Raw genomic sequence first — 24613 nt, 5'->3', positions numbered from 1 at the left:
CATGGAAAGAACGTTTTTGTTCCCGTCAAAATTAGAGAAAATCTTGGAGTGCATGGTGGGGACCCTGCAACCAAAGTTGTAGTGAAGTACATGCATGGATGAATTTGCTGCCTTTGTGAAAATTCCTAACAAATGCTGGATAGCGTTATATGCGGCGAATGTTTCAAATCGGCCAGCCGTAGCTTACATGCAAGCAACGTTTTAAAGTATGTGGTTTAATTACCGACAACTCATGTTCTTATTCCAACAGCTCAAAAAGAAAAGCTTCCCTGGAAGTCGGGTTGTGATTCGGCAAGTTCTAACAAGTCTACTGCACTTTTTTTGTAGGCTTGGTCCTCCTTTTAACGTTTGACGATGATTAATATCGACCGCAACAGTTTCCACGAAGCCCTTGGTTTTACAAGTTAAAAGCGTATCCTCACCAAGCAACACAAACGTTCACGCCAATGTCACCACACTTGGAATGGTCAACTATACATTGGAAACCTAGACGCACCCGACTAACGGCGCCTGCGCACACCCGATGAGTACTTTGCTTTTATTGCAACAGCAATTGTAGGGACACTCGAAGTGCATACGCGGGTTCAGCGCCGCCGCCGCCCTGCTGTCAGGGCCGAATGTGCGTGCGTGGACCGGCCGTACAAAGGCAGAGAAAGACGAAATTTTCTTATAATGCACTCCGAAGTCCGGAGCTTTTGCTTTGCGATTCTCATTGCCTACCACGGGAAGGCATTACTGTGAGTGTCCACGGAGTGGACTGTCTTTGTCGGCCGTTCCCGATTACCTGGAGCTGGCCCTGCTCCATCCAATCGGGAATATATTGGCTGAGGGCGCGTACCATGTTCAAGCTCCTACCCAAACTCAGCCAATCAGCACTTTAACGCCAGCTGAAATGGACAATCCACTAGGTGGTCACTCACAGATTACAATCCCTTTCTTTACTCGCCCAGCACGCCTTGGATGGACAAGCGAAGTTTGGGTTCGGCGATTGAGCCAATCATTTGGAGAGATGGGATGCAAGGCAGGGCGGACTGTGTTAAGCGTACTGGTGCGGGGCTCTTGAGTTTTGGGACGCTTACATAGTTGGCGTGTGAAAGACGGGAAGCGCCCGAAGTGAGGGAGGGTTGGTTGATCAGCTGGCCCTGCAGATTGTGAGTGGCGCCTGTTCGCTCGCAGGTCATGTTCATGCGTGGCTGCAGGTAGTGTTCGCCTAATTTCGGCGAGTTCCTTTAGCATGCGATGTTGTGTCGATGTTAGCATGTTTGAGACGCGATGGTCGCCTAGTGCGTTTCGCTGTAAAAACGGGGGGCAGATTAATTGCCTCAGCTGCTGTTATAGCGTCCCGAGCACGAACACTAGTTTCCAACTGTGTAGCTGTGTGCACATACAACACTGGTGGATAGCATCAGGTGCATACGTTGGTATGAGCGGAACGTACGGTATACTTGAAGCTGCAATGGACGCTTTCCCTTCCGTATCGTATCCTGCACCATAGAAGTAGGGGCGCTGGTCTTCATTCCAGCGCAGTGAGCTGCGTCATAGCTTCCACAGTGTGGTTTCGGCCGTGCAGCGGCTTTTGCATTCAATGTGTCGCCCCTTGATGTCACCCCCGCGTGTCAGAACACCGTCTGAGGAGCCTCAATTCTACGCTAAACCTTGGCGTCACTTTCATTGCCTCGCCTTTCGGACGAAACCACGCAAGTTCTCTTTTGTCCGTTTTTTTTTTTTTTACTCTATCCTAACTAACACCTCCCTTTAGAGCGTTTAGACTCCCCTCGCCTTACTCTACGCCCTCGCTTATTAATGCGAAATAATTATACGCCCAATTACGCGAAACTTCGGCGTCGTGGGTGGTGGCGGGACTGAGCGATGGTAGCAAACATTGCCGACTGCGCAAAGAGTAAAAACACGTCAAGAATGCTGGGAGTGACGTCAAATTCCTCAGGCAGGTTCCTGTTATCGAAGTTAATTAATTAGTTGGCAAAGAACATTTGGTACATTTCGGTCTGCGTGGGAATCAAACCCGGGCCTCCGGGGTACCAGGTAATCCGCTTCCCCGACGCCACGGAGGCTGCACGGTTCTGGCTACCTGAAGGGGTGTGTCTAGTGCGTGCGTCATTTCACATGTCACGTCGCAGCCATCTGGCTGTCTAGAGGAGTGGCCTAATGTGCGCATCATTGGGCCCGTGGCGGCGCAGCCAATGAATGGGCAGGAGGTAGTGCCACGTCATGAGTGCATAAAGTGAGTGCACTGCCTCCCGCGCGTCACTCGCTCTTAAAATTTCGCCGGTCAGGGTTTGCTATGATCAGCAAACCCTGATCATGTATCATGTCAAAGTGACTATATTGCTTTCGCAGTCCCACATGTAAGCAGTCTCAGTGTCTCTGCCGAATTTCTATCCTCTCCCATTGGAAGTTTTGAGGTACCGTGAGCTCTATGAGCAATTCCGTTAAACTGGTTGCTGACTTGACGAATGCAACTCCTCTTGTCGAAACACTGGCTCTAGGCTGAGACATCTATCTGCCAACCCGTTAATTGATTTCTTATAGCAGTAACGACTGAATGATAAACGGTGGGTTCAGCTATGAGACTACCAGACAAGGAGAAAAGAAAGCAACTGACACCGTGAATTAGAGCTTTGTCCTGGTTCACCTGGTCTAAATGTGCTCACCTTGTAAGTAAAAGGCAGCACAGGTAAAAGTGTAATGACGTGTACGTGAGATTGAGAGGAACAAGCGAATTTGGTCATTTTTTGCGTATAGTTCATAAGCGCTCCTCAGTTTTGGTAACCATGGCTGCCAAACGACTGGAAATAAAGACGAAGACGGTAAAAAAGCAGTTGATGTGAGCATAAAACCAATGCCTGCTGAACGAGAAAGAAATTTGAGGTCTGTGGAAGTGTCTGTGTATCGCAGTGGACATAAAATGAGCTGACAAAGCTAACGGCCAGAAAAATAAATAGTATTCATAATCGAATACTAAAAATAACGGTGATAAATTCAGTTTCTTTCGTTAATTGAATACAAAATATGTGTCAAATCATGCTCTTCCATAGCACACTAGACTAGTCTGTGATCATACAGAATAGTATTTACGAAAAATTCGTTGAAAGAACATAACAATTCATAAATAAACATAGTTCAACAGAACATGAAAGAAGAATTAATATATATAGGGGCAGCAAACAGAGCATTTCATAAAGGAAAGCGTAGTTTTAATATTATTGCATAGAGGAAGATATGGTACTTTATAACTGAACATAGCCAAGCAGCGCTTTTAAATAAACGGCAGCGTAGTATTATGCATTCTGAACTGCTTTACAGTGTCATCTTAGATGACAATCATAACGTTGTTCCATATTGTAGTTTCGACAAGCGCTAAGCTACGGCTCACGTTACGGTATTTAATTAGTTTTCAGTAAATTTACATTGTTGTGAAGAGCTCGTTTATTCACTTGCTTAGTTGATAGCATGATTGACAGGAGTTCTGGTGTGAATAGGAATACAAAAGCAGCAGTAGACATTGTCTTTCTTGGCGAGTTGGGGCCGAGTATACGGCGAAGGTACTGATCGCTGCGGGACTCCATAGCGTAACCCCTCGAGAGAGAGAGGACTAGGAGGAACGTCGGGGTGCTTAAATTTGTTGACACCACTGCTGTCGTCATCGGTCTAAATGCTTAGACTGCTCAAACCGAAGGGAACGACTTTAGACTGCACTATCTGGGGGCACAGCTCACCAACAGAAACACACCCGGTACAGAAACGTGCGGAAGGGGGGGGGGGGGGGGTAATTAGTTAAGGTAGTCATTGTCTTTAAAAAAAATCTCGCGTCGCGAATATTTACACGTTAGCCGAGTTGTGGGCTAGGCGTCTTTTGTCCCGATCTCGAGCGTGCCGAATCGTTTGGTGTGTTATGTAAGAGGCCGCCTGCGTCGCGAGAAGGAAGAAGAGCACGAGAAGCACGTGACCACAGCTGTATTCAAGGGAAGAACGGCGCTGTTCGTGGATTACCGACGTGGCTCTGGGCCAGCAAGCTCGCACCGTCAGCTACGCTCTGGCGACGGGAGACTTGGGGGTCCGGCTGAGTCCGTCACGTTGGCCGTCCAAGGTGTGGCCGCTGACCTCGGCGAAGTTTGAGAGAGGCTACTTGGACTGGCTGCAGCCTCTCAAGGCGGGACCGGGCACCCCAGAGAGGATCCCTCTTCTGCGGCAGACCGGCACGTTCGATAGTCCTGGTGACGCCACGTCGGCACTCGAAAAATGTTGCGACGCATCCCGACGTTAGGCCTACCTAGGTGGGCCTAAAGAATGTCGTGCCACGTCACCGACGAAGTTCGAGACACCGGCATCTAAGACAAGCGAGTTGACGGGCCGACGGCAAGGCAGCGACGACTATAACATCGACCAGAATACTCAATTCTTGGAGGAAGATTCGACGGACTTCGGACTGGAAAAACACGTGTGACGGCGAGCGCAGTACGACGACCCTCTTTTGTAGTGTCGCCGACGTAGGCCAGGGTTCCCTGACTTTCATGTAGTAAACGCCAAGAACTTAACGTAGGCGGAAATAAGGACATGCTCAGGGTTTACTAAGTAGGTTGTATTAGTGTTAGTGTTATGTATTAGGTTGAGTGACTTTTCCTTTTAAATTTTGGGGTTTGGTTGTGATAAAACCGTGTCGACATGCGTCTTCCGCCTCCATCTCTTATGACACCTGCACACCTCCGAGATCAGTGACACGAGACAATTGTCGAGCCTGCCGCGATTCGTTCTAGGAATTTATTTCACCCCAGTCACCGATACTTGGGAGTTGCAGAGATGGAGTGGGAAGTGTTTGGCGTCGATAGCGAAAGATTTAAATATGCCGAAGGATGAGGCGATGGCATTTTTTGAGTACACGCAACAAGCGAAGGAAAAACAGCACAAAAGTGAAAAGGAAGTTTTGGAGCTAAAGATAACACTAGCGCAGATGGGCGCGGGCTCTCACGACGGCATGAGTTCACCTGGATCGGCGTCATCCGACTCAGCTTCTGCCAGGCCAAAACAGATTTGCCCCAGAAAACTAATGGCACCTTTTGACGAGCGAAGGGATGACTTGGATGCATATTTGCATCGGTTTGAAAGCATAGCAGTCGGGCCTGGGAGAGGAGCGAGTGGGCTAGCGGTTTAAGCCTGTGTTTAGTGTGTGAAGCTTTGAGTGTCTATGGGTGCATGACAGCAGAAGAAACGTTAGATTATGACAAGGTGAAGAAGACTTTATTACGGAGATTCAGGTGGACTGCATAATGGTTTCGGGAGAAGTTTCGGTCATGTAAGCCTGAAGACTCGGAAACAGGCAAGCTGTTCGCATGTAGATTGACAAACTATTTCGAGAGGTGGATAGAGTTGTCAGAGACGGAAAAAATGTATGAAGCAGTTCGTGACAAAGTCATAGGTGAACAATTTCTTGCCAGGTGTAGTAACAGTTTAGCAATATTCCTCAAAGAAAGAAAGCTACAAACGGTAAAGCAGATCGTTGAACAAGCAGAACAGTTCGTAGAGGCACAAGGATTGAAGAATTTGGGCAAGAGTGATGAAGACACGCACACAGCAGCGGTAGGAGAGATGAGAAACCAGGGACAAATTAACAAACCAAGGGGACTGCAGAGGTGTTTCCTATGTAACCGGTTGGGTCATTCAGCGATGAACTGCCGAGTAAGAGGTTATCGTCACGAAGCACGGGTCAGTTGAGCGAAAAGAAAGGTCACAGAGCAGACGAATGCAGGACTAGATCCATGGATAAGACGGCATGCATTATGAGATCAAGAGAAGATGGACAGAGAGAGCAGGACATGCCTGTAGTGGAAGGCGAGGTAGAAGGGCGCAAGGCTACAATGTTGAGATACACAGGAACCAATATCATTTTAGTAAGGAAAAGTATAATGCCACCAGAAAGCGTGACCGGATACTTTAAACCGGTAATCTTGGTAGACAAGTCCTTCAAGCATCTGCCAGAGACACAGATCGAAATATCGACATCCTTTTATACAGGACTAGTCACAGCTAGATGTGTGGAAGGTCCCCTCTATGATTTGATTGTGGGAAATGCACCAGGAGTGAGGAAGGCAGACGATCCCAACCAAAGTTGGAAGAGGACAGAGAAGGACGTGGAACAGAAGGAACGCTCAAAGGCGCAAAAAGAGGAGATGCAAGAGACAGACGTAGCGGCTGCAGTACAAACACGAGCAAGCAGTAATGGTACCAAACCGTTGCCAGCATTGCAGGTTACAACCGTTAAGGGGTTAAATATAACAGCAGCATAATTTAAAGGATCACAGAACAAGGATGAGTCAATAAGAAAGTGGGAACAGAAGATAGGGGAAAGGGTGCAAAGGAAAGGAGTCGGACAGTAGTGGAATTTATAAAGAATTATCTATTGTACCGGAGGTGTATATTTAGTTCAGGTAGGGAAGTGTTACAGTTGATGGTCCCGAAGGAGCTGAGGGATACAGTACTGGAGATAGGACACGATAGCGTAATGGCAAGTCATTAGGAAATAAAAAACACTTTAGAAAATAACGGAAGAGTTCTTTTGGGTTGGGGTGCAGAGTGATGTGAGACGGCGTGTAAAATCATGTGACGTATGCCAAAAGACGATGGCTAAGGGAAAAACGAAAAGAAAACTGGTGTTTGCTTGTTGATTGCCGTAGACAAGGACGCGGGGTTGAGGACAAAGCCAACCAAAGGTGAGCTAGGGTAGAATACCATGAAATGTTTGAGGCACAAATTGGGAATGGGACAAGTCGAGCCCAAGGAGGATACCCTACACAGTATACAAGCAGTGGACAGGCCCAAGACAAATAAACAAGTAGCAACACAAGTTGAGAGGGTGTATTCTCAAGGTCGAGGAAGTATTTTCAGATCTCCCCGGTCGAACAGAAGTAGGGCGGTGCGAGATACAGTTTTCGACAGAGGAACCCGTGTATATAAAGCTAAGCCGACAGATCACAGATATATTGAGAGGGAGCCTCACCTTACCAGAATACGGTGTCCACATAGAATACATTAAAGGACGACAGAATGTGGGGGCGGATTACATGAGTAGGGCGATGGTGTGATCAAGCAGTGAGAGCATAACGCGGACAAAACAAGTGTACATATGTAAAGTGGTGCGAACAATGAACTCGCGAGTGTTATGAACAGTGCAAGTGGTGAAATGTGCGCGACATTGCAGTGAAGTGTGGTAATGTGTGGGGAGGCACGCCGACGCACAGAAAAACACCCAAGTCACAACAAGAGTCAAGTTCGTCGCCTAAAAGAAGACCAACACAAGGCAGCTTTTGAGAAAAAAACTCCTAAAAGGGGACCCATGTCATGTGTAAGAGGCCGCCTGCGGCGCGAAAAGGAAGAAGAGCACGAGAAGCACAAGCACGTAGCACAAGTCCGAACGGCACGATCCCTCGAGGCGCGTGACCCGAGCTGTAATCAAAGGAAGAACGGCGCTGTTCGTGGATTATCGGTGTGGCTCTAGGCCGGGAAGGTCGCATCGTCAGCTACGCTCTGGCGACGGGAGACTTGAGGGTCCCGCTGAGTGCCTGACGTTGGCCGTCCAAGGTGTGGCCGTCGACCTCGGCGAAGTTCGAGAGAGGCTAGTTGGGCTGGCTGCAGCCTCTCACGTCGGGACCGGGCACCCCAGAGAGGAACCCTCTTCTGCGGCAGACCGGCACGTTCGATAGTCCTCGGGACGCCATGTCGGCACTCGTAAATGTTGTGACGCATCCCGGCGTTAGATCTATCCAGGTAGACCTAGGTAATACTACTAGAGTTGACTAGACGGGGGGAGTGGGTCCAACGAGGGATCTGCGCTGAGGCATTTTTTTATTGAAAATACAGGTGGCACCACCGTCACTTTTTTCCGAATAAGCGGCTCCGCTCGCCGGGCGGACGCTTGTCGCGTCGGCGACCCTACCGCAGCCGCATGGAGCTTTGACAGGTGGATACTCGGTGGCGGTAACAGTGAGGTTAGTCTCCACCGATCTATTGTAAATAAAATGGAAAAAGCGGAAAGAACGCAAACGACGCAACAACGACGGTGCGTCGTGCAGACGACAGCAACTGAGCCCGCGAGCTCGCCTCAGCCAATGAGCGCTGCCGAAACAGCCGGAGCCAGCGTTCATTGGCCGGACATTCAGAATAACGCGACGGCAGCGCCGCCACATTTTCCGCGTTTTTTGCTTCAACCTCGGCGCTTGCCAAGGCGTCCGCTAGATCCACTCCCCCGTTCTAGTACACTCTAGCAATGCCGTGCCACGTCACCGACCAAGTTCGAGACACCGGCATCTAAGACAAGCGAGTTGACGGGCCGTCGGCAAGGCAGCGACGACTATAGCATCGACCAGAATACTGAATTCTTGGAGGAAGATCCGGCGGACTTCGGACTGGAAAAATACGTACGACGACGAGCGCAGTAAGACGACTCTCTTTTGCGCCTATGTAGGCCAGGGTTGCCTGACTTCCATGTAGTAAACGCCAAGAACTTAATGTAGGCTGAAATAAGGACATGCTTTGTGTTTACTAAGTAGGTTGTGTTAGTGTTATGTATTAGGTTGAGTGAGTTTTCCTTTCAATTTTGGGGTTTGGCTGTGATTAAAAAATCTGTTGTCTGTGTCGACATGCGTATTCCACCTCCATCTTGACACCCGCACACCCCCGAGATCGGTGACACGCGACACTTGGATATCTGATGTTCCTGCTTCCTGTATGGCATTTCAGTGTAAATGATGTTTTATAACGTTCTGGTTTAAACTAGTGCGCTCCTTTCCTGTGGTTGCGGGCTCGCCGGCTGTCTCAACACTCTGATGTTAAATGTTCACGACGCGACGGCAAACGCCCGTGCAGCCACCGACTGCCGCAGAAGTAATAGTTGAGCCACTACTGCCACGTGGCAAAACATTAAATTTTCACGATACTGAAAGCCCAATACGCGGATTCCACCAGCCATGATTCGTACAGGTCCTTATGTTCCAAATATCATAATTATCCCTTTTATGCTCGTTTTATACTCTTATTCTGTTCCCACACCGAACGTGGCAGGTACCCTGAAATATTTCATCACGAATGCAAGCGTAAATGGGTTAACTTTTTGTTGTACTACATTTATAATCAATACTCCTTTTCACATCGTAGTTAGGGAATTGAGCGTTGTCAATCGCATGTTGGCGTAAGCTATTCTACGTGAAAATAGTTCGGAATATTTTCCATGCACACGTGACCACACTAAGCCAAACACGCATGGGGAATGGCGGGACACCATTTTTAACCCGGAACCTTAGTTATGTACGGAGGGCAACACAATTCTTGTGCTCTTGTAGGGAACCGAGCTTTGCGTCAGGTCACCGGAACCCTACCCTCTTATTGATCGAAGCACGTTTCGGCGTGCTGTCCAAATCGGGGCGGCGGACCGTGACAAGGCGGACGACACAAACCTAAGGAACGTTGAAAGGAAAAGCTAACGCCTTTAAATCTGTCAATTTCACCCGAACAGCGAAGCAGTGGAAGCAATAGCGAGGCTCCGCCACCGTTGTGCCTTAAACACCTCGGACGGTGCATTAAGTAAACGAGAGCGCAACATGGTGACGCCCGATAAAGTATGCTAGGAAACACCCGCCGTGCACAAGGAACAGCGTCATGGCCGCTACCAGGCGTCTCAGAACGCTGGCATAATGAGCGCCCCCAGTGGCGTTGCAGGCGCCGAACTTCAACGATGCTCGAGAACACACTGATGGAAACCTTCAGGGTTAGTCAGCACCCGGTATTAGCAGCGTTTACTGCTAATACCGGAGCATGCACACAGTAGCACAGGAGTAAGGCTCGTTTGCTCATAGTGTGTGCTTACAACACTCATGCTGGTAGTGGCAGGAAGAACGCTACCCTGGATCCGGGACCGAGGCGATTGATCGTAGCGTTCATGGTGCATCCAATTCACTTCGTTCATGGAGGAAGAAAAAACAAAATAGAATAGTCTCTGACGTATTTTAAAAAATTTTTTTATCTGTATGAGGTGCCTCCCGCTTTATGAATGTTTTCTGTCCGACCGTTTCTGAATTACCCAACTGGGATGCTGTTCTGGACATCGTCAAATTTGGAGATATTGTGCAGTTCGGTAATGGCACTACCTTTAGGCAATCAGAGACGCCGTAGCGGCCCGCTAGGGAATCGCTCGGTCAATCAGAGCGGACAAGATTTTGAACTGAGAAATACGGCGGAATTAGATGTAGAGAACATGGTGTAAGAATATGAGGGGTGCACGTACAAGCGTCGCCGCAACTTGCTAGAGTGTATGGTGCTCAGCCACTACAGCGTACGAGTAGTTTGCGGCCCGCGAGGCGGGGAGGGGGGGGGGGGGGAAATAGGATGTTGCACTGAGTTAATGAGAACATGAGATCACACGGTCGTTTTTCGCCACCTTTCTCAGTAGTGTGTCACACGTTTTAGCGCATCAGGGGCAAACAAATTATTGGTCCCACCTTGTAACACGTGGTACAAGTCGTGCAGAGGGAAATTTCGTGTTTTTTGCCGCTCCAGACGACGACCATGTCGTAAGTGCGTGCAATCTCGAAAAGGGATCGATACCTTCAGCCGACAGGCTGCTTCCGAAAAACATTTCGAGCACCAAGTCATGTGCAATGAATTGACTGCACAGCGCAATCTTGTATACCGTTGCACATCACAGCGGTATTTTCGTTTGTTTGACCGTGCAACTAAAATGTTTACTAATTTCATGTTCTACAGCTATTTCTGTAGTACCCGCACGCTGGGTGCATCTGCAAGCTCCCATGTCATCTCTGATCAATTAACGCCTTCACTCTCGCGGGTGCCCCCGAAACAATTATGCTTCCCAGTGTTTTTAGGTCGTCGCTAAAATCACAACAGTAGAATTACGACATTTTTGGTACTACTTCCGCTATCCTGAATGCACTCTTTGGCACCGATATTGAAAATGCCTGAACGGGCTAATTTCATTGCTACGTGTGCACAACTTCGTAACGACAGGCTTGCCCTCCCCGAAACTGCGTGAGGGACCATGCATGACTAAAACTGTGGGACGCGAAGGTCGCTAGCGATAACAAAGATTCACAACTTGGTTGATGACGGGCACTTCATTATCTATCAGTAAAGAAGACATTTCAACCAATGCCTCGTGCAACAGTGAATGCAGATCTCGCAGAATTCAACGGTTCAAATCCGCGCAACAGTGCCGTATGTATATATATATATATACAGGCATAATACTGAAAGTCTTCAAATGCTGGCCATGTTTCTCGGAGGTATTTAGTCTACGGTAGCCGCTTTTCAAGGCAAAAATCTGAAAGTGCAATACATTTTGCTGTTCTGCTCATTTAGAAAAAAGACGTCTTCTTAGGAACAATTGCACAAGGAGCCCTTTGCTTTGTCTAGCAGCAGAACAGAATTGCGTTATACACGGCATCCTGCTGGCATCTGCTTGTTACACTGTTGTGTGTAAGAATCTGTCTTTCTGCAATTTCCCGGCACTATCATTTGAATAAATGTCTAGCATAGTGGTTGGCTCTTTCGAATTAGTGTTTCTAGCTTCTTTTCGCGGCTGTCCTTACTATAACAGGGACAATTTAACGTACTGCTAACCGCCAAAAGGAGCAGCTACCTAGATACCTATGCTTTTTGTGTTTTTTTTTTATACCCTATTATAAGCGCCTACATTCCCTTCAATGTTTTTCTTAGCACAAACTGTTCATGCGCGGCACTCGAAATGAAAGAGGCAATAAAATAATCTTCGGAACGCGTTATATTACTTATTCTAGCTGAGCGTACTTTCCTTATGCAAAAGCCAAGAGACGGCGGGGCCCCGACGGATGGCCCCTAACTTGTTTTGTTTAAGGACCTTAATGACCCCAGGTATCCCACGCCATCTGTACTTGTAAGAGCGCAACATTAGCAACTCTTCTCTCTCGGTTGGAGGTCAGTTCATACACTTCTAATATTCATCCACCATGGTCCAGAATAGCACTCCTGCCTCGCCTAGCCTCCGCTACATGGTGCGTGCCGTGCATCCGAGCTTTGCGTGGCAATGATTGCCGCATACAGCGCCTAATGAGACGTTCTGCCAATGCGTGGCGCGCGCTATCTGCGATACACAGGCTAGAGTTATTGTATATGGCTCCCACAGGGAGCCAGAGTTGGGCTCTGTTTTCCACGTGCCCCTTCGTTGCCATTCGCCAAGCGCGGTCACGTGGAACTCCGAATTTGTGCAGAGAAGCCAACCTACCGCAACACCGTTCCTCCTTTTGGCCTCGTATATGCCAGCGCCATCGCCATCAGCGCGGCCTCTTTTGTTGTGTCTAACACAGGCGGCAGCTTATGCGCGGGTGCATTATTTTTGGGTGCGCAGCTCTATACGTGTCTTCATTTCGCGATACTTTGGCTGGCGCGTTGCAAGCCATGACAATCGAAATAAGTGCGAACGAGACCAAACAAAGCAAACCAAACAAGAGCGCACGAGAGCTGACGCGAGCAGGCGATAGTACGAAACGAGCGGAACGGATGTCACCACGTATGAATACGCATCGAGCGGTCGGCCGGGTCCGCATGACATGTTTCCCGCGCGCAAGTCACTGAAGCAGCTGCTCTGATTGGTCTCCACCGTGCGCGGGTCGCGTCTTTTATTCTAACGATCCGCCTTCGCTCTTGAACACAGCCTCTGCGCGAAGGAGAGGTGGCTTCACTGCACAGATGTGGATAGCAAGATGGCAGATACGTGCTCAACTCTGGCTCCGGCAGGGAGCCATATTAAGTAACTCTCAAGCAGTCCAGCAGCGGCCGCTCGGCCAGAACGCACCTGTTCGTTTTAACGCGACAGCGTTGAGGGCCCCGTGTCGCAGAGAATCCGGTGTCGGCGTTGGCGTTGGCGGCCTGTGAGCGAAAATTGCCGTATATATTGTAAACGGCACTAAAGTTCTTCCTCTGTCACCAAAGTTGCTCATACCTTGTCTTACAATCTTTACAATGTGATATCTCGCCAGTTCGAGAATGACAGCCCACAAACAAATTGTCATGAAACAAAGCACCGACAGCGTACGCCTTCTATGTTAAATCTTCTCAAACTGAAATTTTGAAAGTGCGAAACGTTAACAGAAGATTGGCCCACGCAAGAAGCTGGGTTTCTGGCAGAAAGCTCACCCTCCTGCATAACCTTCGCTGCCAGCGTTTTCCGGGAAACATTACGCTTACGTTAGGGAGCCTATACGTGCAAACGCTTGCATGTAGGCTCCCTAGGTTACGCAACTGCAGTTGCCGCGAAGCGTGAGAACCACTCAGGGCTGTTAGAATGGTATCGCGTTCCACTTTTAAAGGCGAAGCTTAAGCGGTCTCCAAATTTTCGATCGAGCGGTCACGGCTGTCCAAGCGCCAACCCGTTCTACGAACATGTAATCTAGGTGGTGCTGGTTCGACGCACTTACACAGCGAGCGCGACCGCCGCGCGCGTTCGTTCACTCGCATCGAGGCGGGGTTCACGTGATCATCAATGTGGATGCTCGGACAAACGTTAGTTAGGACCGCGACCTACTCAAATACTGACCTGGTCAGCTGGCGGCTCTCTATGGACCCGCCTGCGCCGGTTCTCGTTTGCCGCCAAGGGGGCGCTCGAGTTACACCTCCTGAGCGTCGACGTGCAATGCACATGCGGGCGCGCTGTACCAGTGCTTCATTCACGCAACGGGCTCAAATTCAGGCATATTTTGATTTATTGTAATGCTTGTGATAGACAGAATGTTTGTGTGCACTTCAGCCAACATTTCAAAGCGTTTATTTACAAAAGAAGCGACTGCACCAAAACTGCTGCACTATGCTGTTCTTCAGCAAATAACCCATGTTGCGCACGTTTCTTTTTTTGTTTTGTTGATCGTGCAAGTGAGCAATGGGCTTATTTGTCGTGCACAATCTTAGCGAACCTTACTACGCGTTCTTCAGTAGAGCTCTCGTGTGTAAATACTATTTCCAGTGGTCGCTTGAGAGCAGTTGAAATGTTTGTTTTTTTCTTTTCTGTCTTTCTTAATCCGGCAATAACGCATAAGCTTTAGCATCTACCTCATGCACGTGTACAGAAGAGAACTGTCTCGGGTACGGCAGCCCACCTTTCCATGTCATAATGATAGACGCAGTCGCAGCTAAGATGGTCGAGCATGGGACCTATAGCTATATAGCTTTGCACGCACCACTGAAATATCGCTGTGTATTCCGCGACTCTTACTAGAAAGCCGATGCTGAATGTTTTCATGTTGCTAGATTTGTTCGGGACCCTTTAACAAATATTTTGGGCCCCGGAGAGTGTCTAAATAGTGCATTGTACTGTTCAAGAAAGTCTACAATCTGCAATAAAATTCCAAGGCCCAGTGGGCAAGTCTAGGCACCATCAACTTCGCAGTCTTCTAAACTCTCATTGAAGATCAGCGGTGCATCTGTTTGTACCAATTCATGACTTGTCGTTCCGTGACAGGCTTTGCGGCGCGCGTAATGTATACGACCGAGGACCGTTTATTTACTGTATAAAATTCGACTGTATAACGTACGTGCTTGCAGCTCGTTCCACTTCTTTTTTGCTGATTACATGCAGCTCGCTTTTCGTACGGCAGGCACCGCACGTGCACCTAGGGTACAATGGATAGAATTATTGCAAGCAGTGCATGTTGCCTTCAGTCTTTATGTCATGTTCTGGCTGGTCAGGTCAGTAGATACAGTAGGTCGTGGTTTGCACCAAGGAGGTTTTAAAACAAACCTCCTTGGTTTGGACCACCATTCCCAGTGGTTTTTAGATGCGGAGCATCTTATAGCGGCGGCCTGTCCCGCGGCGTCGTTGGCGTCGGCGTCGGCGTCCGTCCGCACCTCTCCTCATTCTCTCCACGCCAGCTGTGCGATAACGCCTCTCTCCTCCTCTCCCCCTCTCCACGTCATCTGTTCGATAACGCGCTTCTCCCTCCGTGCCTTCATCCGCCACCTGTGCGATAGCGCGCGCATGCGCGCCTCTCTCTCTCCTCCTCCTCTCCGCGCCAGCTGCTTATATAAACCCAGTGCATGCGCCGCTGCCTCAGTTGCTGCTTCGGTTTAGTCACGCTGCGCCGTCCGATGCGCTGAATGGACGCCAACGAATCTGTCAACGAACTGTCTGGCACATCTTCAAACAGCAGCAGCCAGTTCATTAACAGAACCGCGAGCACCTTTGAAGACAAGGCTGCGCAGAGAAGAGCTCGCGACGCAGAACGTAAACGTCGGCGCCACAACGCGCAGAACTGTTGCCGACGCCGTCGGCGTTTTATCCGCGTTCGCACCGAACGCGCGTGGCGTTGGTGACTGTTGCCGGTGCCTCTGGGGGGCGGCTCGGAGGTTTTCGACGAGATCAGCCATTACTCGTCGAGCAGCGTCGGAAATCTTACCTACGCAATGCCGCGATGAGTGCCACGTACAGTGCCAGCGTCAACGCCAGTGTCAGCGCCGTGGTCGACCCCATGGCTGCTTCGCATACTACTCAGGGTTCCCCTACGGGAAGATGGTGTAATTTTTTTGCGAAAGGCACCGGACTCCGGCTACACTTTTCTAACGCAGCGGGGCTGGTGGCCAGCCAGGGCTTCTCTTATTATAAGCATTCCTTCCTACGTGGCTTCGTCGTTTTTGCAGCTACACGCCCTCCGCCGATGTAAGACCATCTATCGCCCCATGCGCGCGCCGCGCATGCGCCGCTGGCATGACAATGGCGGTGGCGGCGGGAATGCTCCTAGAGCACACGCATAGTTTCTATAGCTATAAAATAAGTAAGAGCTCATGTTCCTGGAAATCTAGGTGGTGTTTACCCTTACGAGGGTACAGTGAGGGTTTCGTTCAAGTAAATGGAGATGCTAAGAAGGATGGAGTTCTTCTACTAGTGAGGGGAGGAGGGGCTGCCATTAAGCATGCATTTAGCTGTGCTGGGAAGCAAAAACAAATAAAGAGCACATGTAAGCAAGCAGTGTCAATCTCATGGGCACAGCATTGCAAAAAATAGCATCTCGGTCTATAGAGAAATTTGAAAAGCGTGTTTAAAAATTGGAAAACGCTTAAGCTTCGCCTTTAAGAGGAGAACGCGATAGCGCTATCGGGACCCGTTTGCCTCGCATCGTTCACATACGTCAAGTAGGCTTCATTCACTGCAATACTGAACGTGGGAAAGCCAGCCTACAAAGACCAAGCTTCCACCGATCCCCTTAAAGTGAGCTTCACTTTTAAGCGGAAATGCATTGCTGGAAAGACGTTTTCACAGGCGCAATTTAAGTGGTTTTATATAAAAATGTGAAGGTCACAGCACTTTTTTTTTCTTATTTTATTAATTGTTTGCTATTGCACCGACGCGCGCACGTGTCTAAAATGATCTACCAGGCGAAGTCCCAATTTGACCTGTCTAGGATGCGAGTGCCATTTGGATATCAATTTCGCAAGTACCTGAACGCGCGGCTGTAGGTCTGGTAGAAATGCTGGAAAAGGGGTTTGTGTTTGAGTTTCCTCGTAGCAGAATTAGGTTTTCTCGTACATTCAAATTAGAATCCGACGCCAATTGGTAAGCAATCCGACAGCGAATCCGACGCCGAATGGTAAAGTCGTACTTTACAATTTTTCTTGGGGATTTCACTGCGACAAATTAAATTTTTGTTTACCAAAACATTGCACCACGTGGAGGGCCTGCGCGGTCGGGGTGGTTGGGGATGATTTTCTCCGCCACCCGCCGACATCGCACGCCGACGCCGGTTGCCCCGTGTCGCCGGTCTGCGACACGGGGCCCTTAACCCTATCGCGTTAAAATCGCACATTTCGACAAATATGAAGATGTATCCCGTTGGCGGTTTAAACATAGTGTCAATAAGAAACGAAATCGCAGACCGTACGCTTTTCTTTTTGAATTCCGAAAATGATAAAAGAAATAGGACCAAATAATAAAGAAGCATTATACGAAGAAAGAGGCTAAAAAATTCCGGGAAGGATTAATACTAAAATCAACAAACCAAGTCGGTGAGAAATACCGCTTTAAAATATTTATACAAATGTATATACCTCTAACTTCGTCAAACCACATGGTAGAAGGCGGAATCTAAGCCTCTCTATGGTAAAATATATATTACATATAGCATCCTCTGAAATGTCATTTATATTACCTGCAATCAAAGTTCTTCCTGAAATAACATCTACAAGTTCAGCGCGTTCACTGTGCTTGGGCTACGCAGTTTAGCTTCTCGCTGGCTGGCGTTAGTTGTAGGAGTTGGATAGGGAGCCTTGCATGTAGGTTCCCTAGAGTTAGCGTTCTGTGGCATCGCTCGTAACAGATGCTTTGTTACAGGTTCAATCCTCGGGCTTGAATGCAGCGGTGGCATATTGCAATTCTCTTACAATGGGATAGGCATCGAGCTAACCGCCCTACTAGCCGAAGGCCTGCTCGTGATGGCCTTTATGATCTTCATGACCTCCGGCTACTTGCCTTCCCGACACGCCCTCGCTGGCCAGGAATTGCCCGCCGAGCAAGACGTCGAGGAGGAGAAGAAGAGGGTCAACGCTGCGCGCCAGCAGGAAGGGCTTGCAGGCTACTCGCTCCTAGCGTGGAGTCTGCACAAGTGGTACGGCACCCTGCACGTCGTCCGTGGCACCTACATGGCGCTGCGGCCATCCGAGTGCTTCGGCCTGCTCGGCGTGAATGGAGCCGGGAAGACCACCACGTTTCAGATGTTGGCTGCGTTGATCAGTGTCTCCAACGGCGACGCTCTCACCGCGGTAGCCAGGCTCAGCGGAAATGTGCGCCAGGTAAGTGGGTCCTTGTAATCTGTTTCCACCGCGTAATGAAAAGTGGTGTAGAATAGCGAATGTCGCTGAAGTCACATTCGGACAAGTGGACTTGTCATCGTCAGGGCAGTGACTGCCCTGACGAATATTTGTCCACTTTTCGGCGACATTACTTCTTGGACCATGTGCGGATGCTCGGCTTTGATGCATCCCTTGGTGTGGTTTTCTCCGCATGGATCGCATCTCCTGTAATCCAGCTTCGTCGCGTGGCTTTGTGCCGGCGGCGGTCGATGTAGTTGCGGCATGCTACGAGAGATGGCGCGAGTATTACGTCGCTCACAGGGAGCCTACATGCAAGCGTTTGCATGTAAGCTCCCTAGTCGCTCACGCGACCTAGCGGCGGAGGTGACCCGGCGCAAAAGCAAATAGTCTGCGTCTCTACGGCTTGGGATCCGCGAGCGGCGCGGACGTTCCGCGCATGCGCCTACACGCCCTCTGTGAGACTGTCTCGCGAGGCTTCGGAGCGGGACAACCGGAGTAGAGATTCTAGGTCACTCCAGCCGGAGTGGGCAAACACGTTCGTTCGAACGCGCCGCCGTTCGCGTGATCGTACGCGCGGACGACTAGGCGTTGGTGTCCAGAATGGAAGCGGACATATTCACTCGCTTTCCGGTCGCGGTGTCTTGAACATGCTCTATTTATCACGCTCCCATCGGCATGTTCAATGGGTAGCAATTCGACGAGCAGGCACTAGTGTAGGCAATATGCAGTAAATGCCATTTTGATTGTTCGTACTACTCTGCTGGCGTTCCTTTGTCCAAAGAGCACATGTGAGACCCCACATTTCGTGCCCAATGCGCACCTCCTGGTTCATATGACGATAGTTTTGACAGCTTTGGTCGGTTCGAGGCAACCTCGCTTTGAACGTAAGCGCAGACCTAGCCTGGATTTTGATCTCTAGCTTCGGCGGCGTGCTTTCTTGAGTGAGGCTACGGTTGATAGGGCGTGTTTCAACGCGCTAAGCATTTTCGCAAGAGGTCTTGAAGAATATTCATCGGTGCGAGAGCCGCGTGGTCTGCATCATGCCCTATGCTAGTGGACTTCATTCAAAGATCCAGCTAGTCGGCTCGCTCGTTGGGCATTATGCCTACAAGAATACCACATCCGTGTTGTTTATTAATCAGGCCGAAAGCATTCCGACGCAGGCGCTCTTTCCCGGTCACCCCTGTCATCTGATCCTGTCTACTCGTCTATTTCTGCCTGCGGTGCCTTCGTCCTCAACATTTCCGACATGCCATCAGAGCAGCACAAGGCCCCATGGATCTGTTCGCTTCTAGACGCCCTGTCTAGCCGGTCGCCAGCTCCGATCTCTCGGACGCAACTTCGCCAAGCCACGCACTCGGACAAGTGGACTTGTCATCGGCAGGGCGTCATTCGGAATAACCTGCCGTAGCGCCGCAACTACAACTCTAGCGGCCGCAAATTGTTGCTTGTTATTCCCCGACACCTCCGCTCCGACATCTGCGCCACTTTCCGCGTTAACCCACAATGCTGCCACGCTGGGGTATTGAAGACATACTCTCGCCTCCAGGTTCGGTACTACTGGCGCGGTATGTACCGTTTCGTTCGCCAGCAAGTACGGTCATGCCCTCTGTGCCAACGACGCAAGCGCCACCTAAACATGCTGCCGGCCCCTTGCAACCTTTACCATGCCACGCACGAACGTTCGACCGCGTCGGCGTTAACCTATAGGTCCGCTTCCCAGCACTCCCAGCGGCAACCGCTGGGTTTTTGTTGCTGTCGACCACCTTACGCGGTACGCTGAAACTCCAGCCCTGTCATCTGCCACAGCAAAATGCGTCGCCAGTTTTATCCTTCAGAACCTGATATTACGGCATGGAGCACCTCGAGAATTACTGAGCGACCGCGGTCGCGTTTTCCTCTCTGACGTCATTACAGCGTTGATAAAGGAGCGACGCATCATTCACCGCACTAACCCGGCTTACCATCACCAAACTAATGGCATGACAAAGTGTTTTAATCGCACCCTTGGCGACATATTGGCCATGTATGATTCATCTGACCACTCAAATTGGGATCGGATTCTGCCTTTCGTAACATACGCAACGCAAAGCGTGGTACCACTGGATTCTCACCTTTCTTTCATCTTTACGGACACAAACCTTCATGCACTATGAACACAATTCTACCCAACCGGCGGGATGCTTCGGAGTCGACGACTGTTTCCCGAGCAGCTGCCTACGCCGAAGAATGTCGCCAGCTCGCTCCCTCGTTCACATCCCAGGACCAGTGGCGCCAAAAGCATCGCCACGACGCGTCCGCTACGGTTACATGATTTGATGCCGGCTCGCTGGTCTGGTTGTGGGTGCCGTCTACTCCACCGGGCCTTTCCTCCAAGCTGCATTCCAAGTTCCATAGTCCCTATCGGGTACTGCAACAAACATCCGCAGTCAACTACTTCATCGAGCCGATGGACGCGTTTTCGACCAGCGTCGTCTGGGGCAGGAAATTGTCCACGTCTCCCGTCTCAAGCAGTGCCTGGACCCCGCTGTGTTCTCCTGCCCCTAGGTCGCCAGGATGGCTCTTCTTTCGCTGGGGAGTAACTGTACAGAAGCCACTGGGCACGGTGCTGGTGAAGGTAGAAGAAGAAGCCAAGCAACGCTTGCTCGCCCGCTTCGCCAATGACTTGTTTCGTTCTACCATTGAAGCGCCAGATCGAGTGCCGCTAGCAAACATCCCCATTTCAAATTAATTCTGGTGTTTATCGTACCAAAACCACGATATGATCATCACGCACACCGCATTGAGGGCTCCGGATGTCTTCAGATCATATGGCGTTCTTTACCGTGCGCCCAAAGCACGGTACATGGGCGTTTCAGCATTTCGCCGCCAACGGAATGTGCCCGCCGCAACCGCCGTTAGATACCGTGACCTCGAGCTTTACAGTGCAACACCCTAGCCACTAAGAACCACGGCGGGTGAATGCAACACCAAGAGAAAACAAACAAGGCGAGGAGTTACTGCTTGTGTCCAGATTTTCTTCGTGCTTTCTTGCTCGTCTAACGAGGACGGGTCAAACCTTCCAACAGCACGTCTAGTTTATCTCGAATGGTAGCGAAAAAGTTATCCTCCTCCAGTGAGTTCCCGCCAACATTAAAAGTGCCTGTGTGTGCATTTCCTTGTGAGTCGCGCGGGGAATATGTGCGCCTTTTGGACAATGCACCAGCGTGAAAGCTAGAACGCAACGGGGTCATGGCGGTGCGTGTTGTGCTTTTTAAATATACGCTGTAGTTTTTCTTTTCTCTTTAAGAGTATGCATTTTCTCATCAGGGAGTACCACATGCTCGGTGCGCCAAGTGCAATCAATGTCCCTTGATAGCATTTACCGCAACCTCATTAAGTACCCTGTGTCGGAGAAAATCTGGTGTCAGCGTTGGCGGAGCTGTCCGTAATCTAAAATATTCGTATTTACGTTATGTATACGCCACGCCTTGCTATTTAACATGTGGTATATGGGGCTATATTGCTACAACATTATATCACTAATGTTGCTCATACCTTGTCTTTCATTTTTGACAAAATTATTCCTCGGAATTTTGAGAATGCCTGCCCACAAACAAATTTCATGAAGCACCTGCAAATTTACCAACTTCATCGTCCGACCTAGTTTTCTGCCGTCCTCAACTGCGCTTCCCTCATCTTAGTACCCATACTGAAACTCTAATGGTCCACCGGTCATCTATGCTACGCATTACATGACCTGCCCAGCTTCATTTTTTTCTCTTAATGTTCATTAGAATATCAGCTATCCCAGTTTGCTCTCTGATCCACACCGCTCTCTTCCTGTCTCTAACGTTAGGCCTAACATTTGTGGTTCTATCACTCTTTGTGCAGTCCTTAACCTGTCCTCGAGCTTCTTTGTTAGCCTCGCAAGTTTCTGCCCCATCATGGTATTATTATTATATATTATTATGTTCGCGTATAGTCCGGACTCCCAAGGAACACCTACCTACGAAGAGCAACTACAGGAACAGAAACCAGAATACAATCGTTGCCGGCGGGCGGCATGCACCACCGATGAAGATCGTGCACAACACGCCAAGCGCATGCGGGACATCGCCATTCGTAAGCGCGTTGCTCCTCGGAAGTCCGGACTATACGAGGCCACCCCCTTACGACGACAGAAGAGAAGTGTTTTTTTATATACTCGTATATACGTGGACGACGGGACCGCCACCTCTAGGAGCTGGAAGAAACTAGACACCCGTGACATTCCGATGGCACGGCCACCACGGGAGAGCCGAAGGAAAGGCAACTAGATACGCAAGCACTTGGAACGCCGACAAAGAGAGCGCGGTACGAACGTAGACATGGCTTACGCGGGTCGGCCTTTTTGGCTAACATCCTACCTTAGAATCTGTTCTTACCCTTGTGCTTGGGACCTCTTTGGGTCCCAGGTTCAAGGAAACAAGGGAAGTTCAAGCGCCCGTTAAAGGTCCCAGGATCAGCGCACATTTTTGTAGAGGCAGAACAAAAATGCACGGAAGCCTAACGATAAAGAGCTTCGCTGTAAGATACCATGGCTCATACCCCCGTAAAGCAGAGGCTAGAAGCGCTCAGAAATGTGAAGCGAACCGTGCATATATTCATTGAAATGACCCCATGCAACACACAGAATAGCCTATGTTTCAACAAAGAGCAAGCTCAAAACTAGCTACCGAACCATTAATAAAGCTTTGCATACCCCCCTCAACAGTTGTAGTGGTGGTTTTGCAACAGCTTCGCTTTACATACACATTCGCAGGACCTGGATAACGAGTGAATTATTATTATTATTATTATTATTATTATTATTATTATTATTATTATTATTATTATTATTATTATTATTATTATTATTATTATTATTATTATTCCTTGGGGGTAATACGTACTATTTCATTCTTTGTTCACATTCACCGCAGTGGCAGTCGCAGATCAGCTACTGCTTCCAGCTCGGAGGCCTGCTCGACAGGATGAACGCGTACGAGTACCTGTACCTGGTCGGTCGGCTACGAGGCATCCCTGAAAACGAGTTGAAGCCCATGATCGACAGCATCTTATCCGTCGTCGATCTCACAGAGCACGCCTCCAAGGAGTGCGGCGTGTACAGGTTCGCCGATTTATGTTCATGCGGTTAACATTCTTAGCGTGCTTACACATGTTCCGGGGACTATGTATGTACGTACTTATCTATGTTTGTTTAATAAATAAGTAATCACTACACCACTAAACAAGTCATTCATTCAATGTACTCTCCACGACCAGAAAAAGTGCTGAAAAGTTCATGTAATTTTGCTTGATGATGTTTGGACTTTCTTGGGCAAAGGCAACAAGTACAAATATGCAATTCTTTTAATATGTCGGTCGAAAAAAACGGTATACACATCTGCATAAAATCTTCCTGTTCATATACAAAAACTCTGCGTCCCTCATTTCTTGATACTGACGCTTCGATTATTTTTTTCAAACCACCTGTTTCATTAAAATCGATAAGGCGTGATTGCCATATGTCACTCTTTCCTGTCAATTGATTTGCAAAACCAAAATTCGACCACTCAAGTCAACATTAGTTTGAAACGGTCGCAGAGGACTTTAGTGTTGCTATTCAAACTTAAATATTTCTGGCTGTTATCCTAGTATGAACCGTTTTTTCAGGGTTGCTACGTATGGAATAATTGTTTCATCGAGGCCCAGCTCAGTTTGGCCACGCACACGCTTTCCCAGTGGGCGGGCTATAAGAGCCCCTCTACAAATAAATGACCTCATCCGGCGCCTCGTAAAAGCGCCCCGTTGTCGTCTCAGTCTCTCTGCTTTCTTGAGTAACTGCGTCGCGATCGATTTCACAACATTAACGCCCGTCTCGCAATCAGCGATATCTGCAAACTTTGCTGCGCTGACGTGAATGAGTACTCCTCCCTCCGTACCTCACCCTTTCCAGCGGAGGCAACCGCCGAAAGTTGTCTATCGCTGCCACTCTGCTGGGCCTGCCGCCATTCGTGTTTCTCGACGAGCCGTACGCGGGCGTGGACGTCGTGTCCCGCAACAAGATCTTCAGAGCCATCGCGGAGATCAAGAAGCGCTCGCAGACCACTTTCATGCTTACGTCACACAAGTGAGTGCTGCCAACATGCACGTGAAGTCGTCACTCAACGAAATCAGTGGCAAAATGACTCTATTCCAACGAGCTCGAACCAAGGGCTCGACTTGTTAGTCGCAACCAAACAAAGCCAGTGCAAATCTAGTCAAGGAAGGAGCATGGAGGGAACTAACTCTGTTTTTTAAATCTTTCTTGTCCAGTTTTGGCCTGCCGGAATTATAATGTTCGGCGGGAGATGTCTGAACGGCATCGAGATTATTTTTCAGATATGTGAACAGCAGCATCAATAATTACCTAATTTGTCAACTTTGTTCCGCAGGTAAATTTCACTCCCTGAAATTTCATAAAAATTCATGCGTCGCATCACACTGAAGTTAAACATCGATGCGTTATTTTTGCAGCCTTCTGCGTAATGTACATAAGCTGCCTTAGGAGGCACAGAAGCGGTCTCCAAATAACGCGTCGCCGTATTTCACACAATTATGATAGGTAAATAATAAGTTTGAGGAACCACACTCTCCTTCCAACAGAGTGACTTTTTGCTAACTCAGGAGAAATACCTTTGAATTATTGCTAAAAACACGAGTGGCAATGTCTCCCTTATTTTTCTCGCACTTTATTCTTTCACGTGCACGTAGCAAT

General features: G+C 49.1%; 1 protein-coding gene across 1 annotated transcript in view; it reads left to right on the top strand.

Moving 5' to 3' along the window:
* LOC119432494 (ATP-binding cassette sub-family A member 2) overlaps positions 1 to 24613 on the top strand; it is a 235232-nt gene that overhangs the window by 168868 nt on the left and 41751 nt on the right. The window contains exons 11-13 of the mRNA XM_049658514.1: positions 17375 to 17832; positions 22797 to 22984; positions 23813 to 23986. Coding sequence (XP_049514471.1) covers positions 17375 to 17832; positions 22797 to 22984; positions 23813 to 23986 — 820 coding nt within the window. The remainder of the gene's footprint in view (positions 1 to 17374; positions 17833 to 22796; positions 22985 to 23812; positions 23987 to 24613) is intronic.

Source organism: Dermacentor silvarum, chromosome 11 (genome assembly GCF_013339745.2).
Source record: "Dermacentor silvarum isolate Dsil-2018 chromosome 11, BIME_Dsil_1.4, whole genome shotgun sequence".
NCBI lineage: Eukaryota > Metazoa > Arthropoda > Arachnida > Ixodida > Ixodidae > Dermacentor > Dermacentor silvarum.
This window is presented reverse-complemented; position numbering and strand designations above follow the sequence as displayed.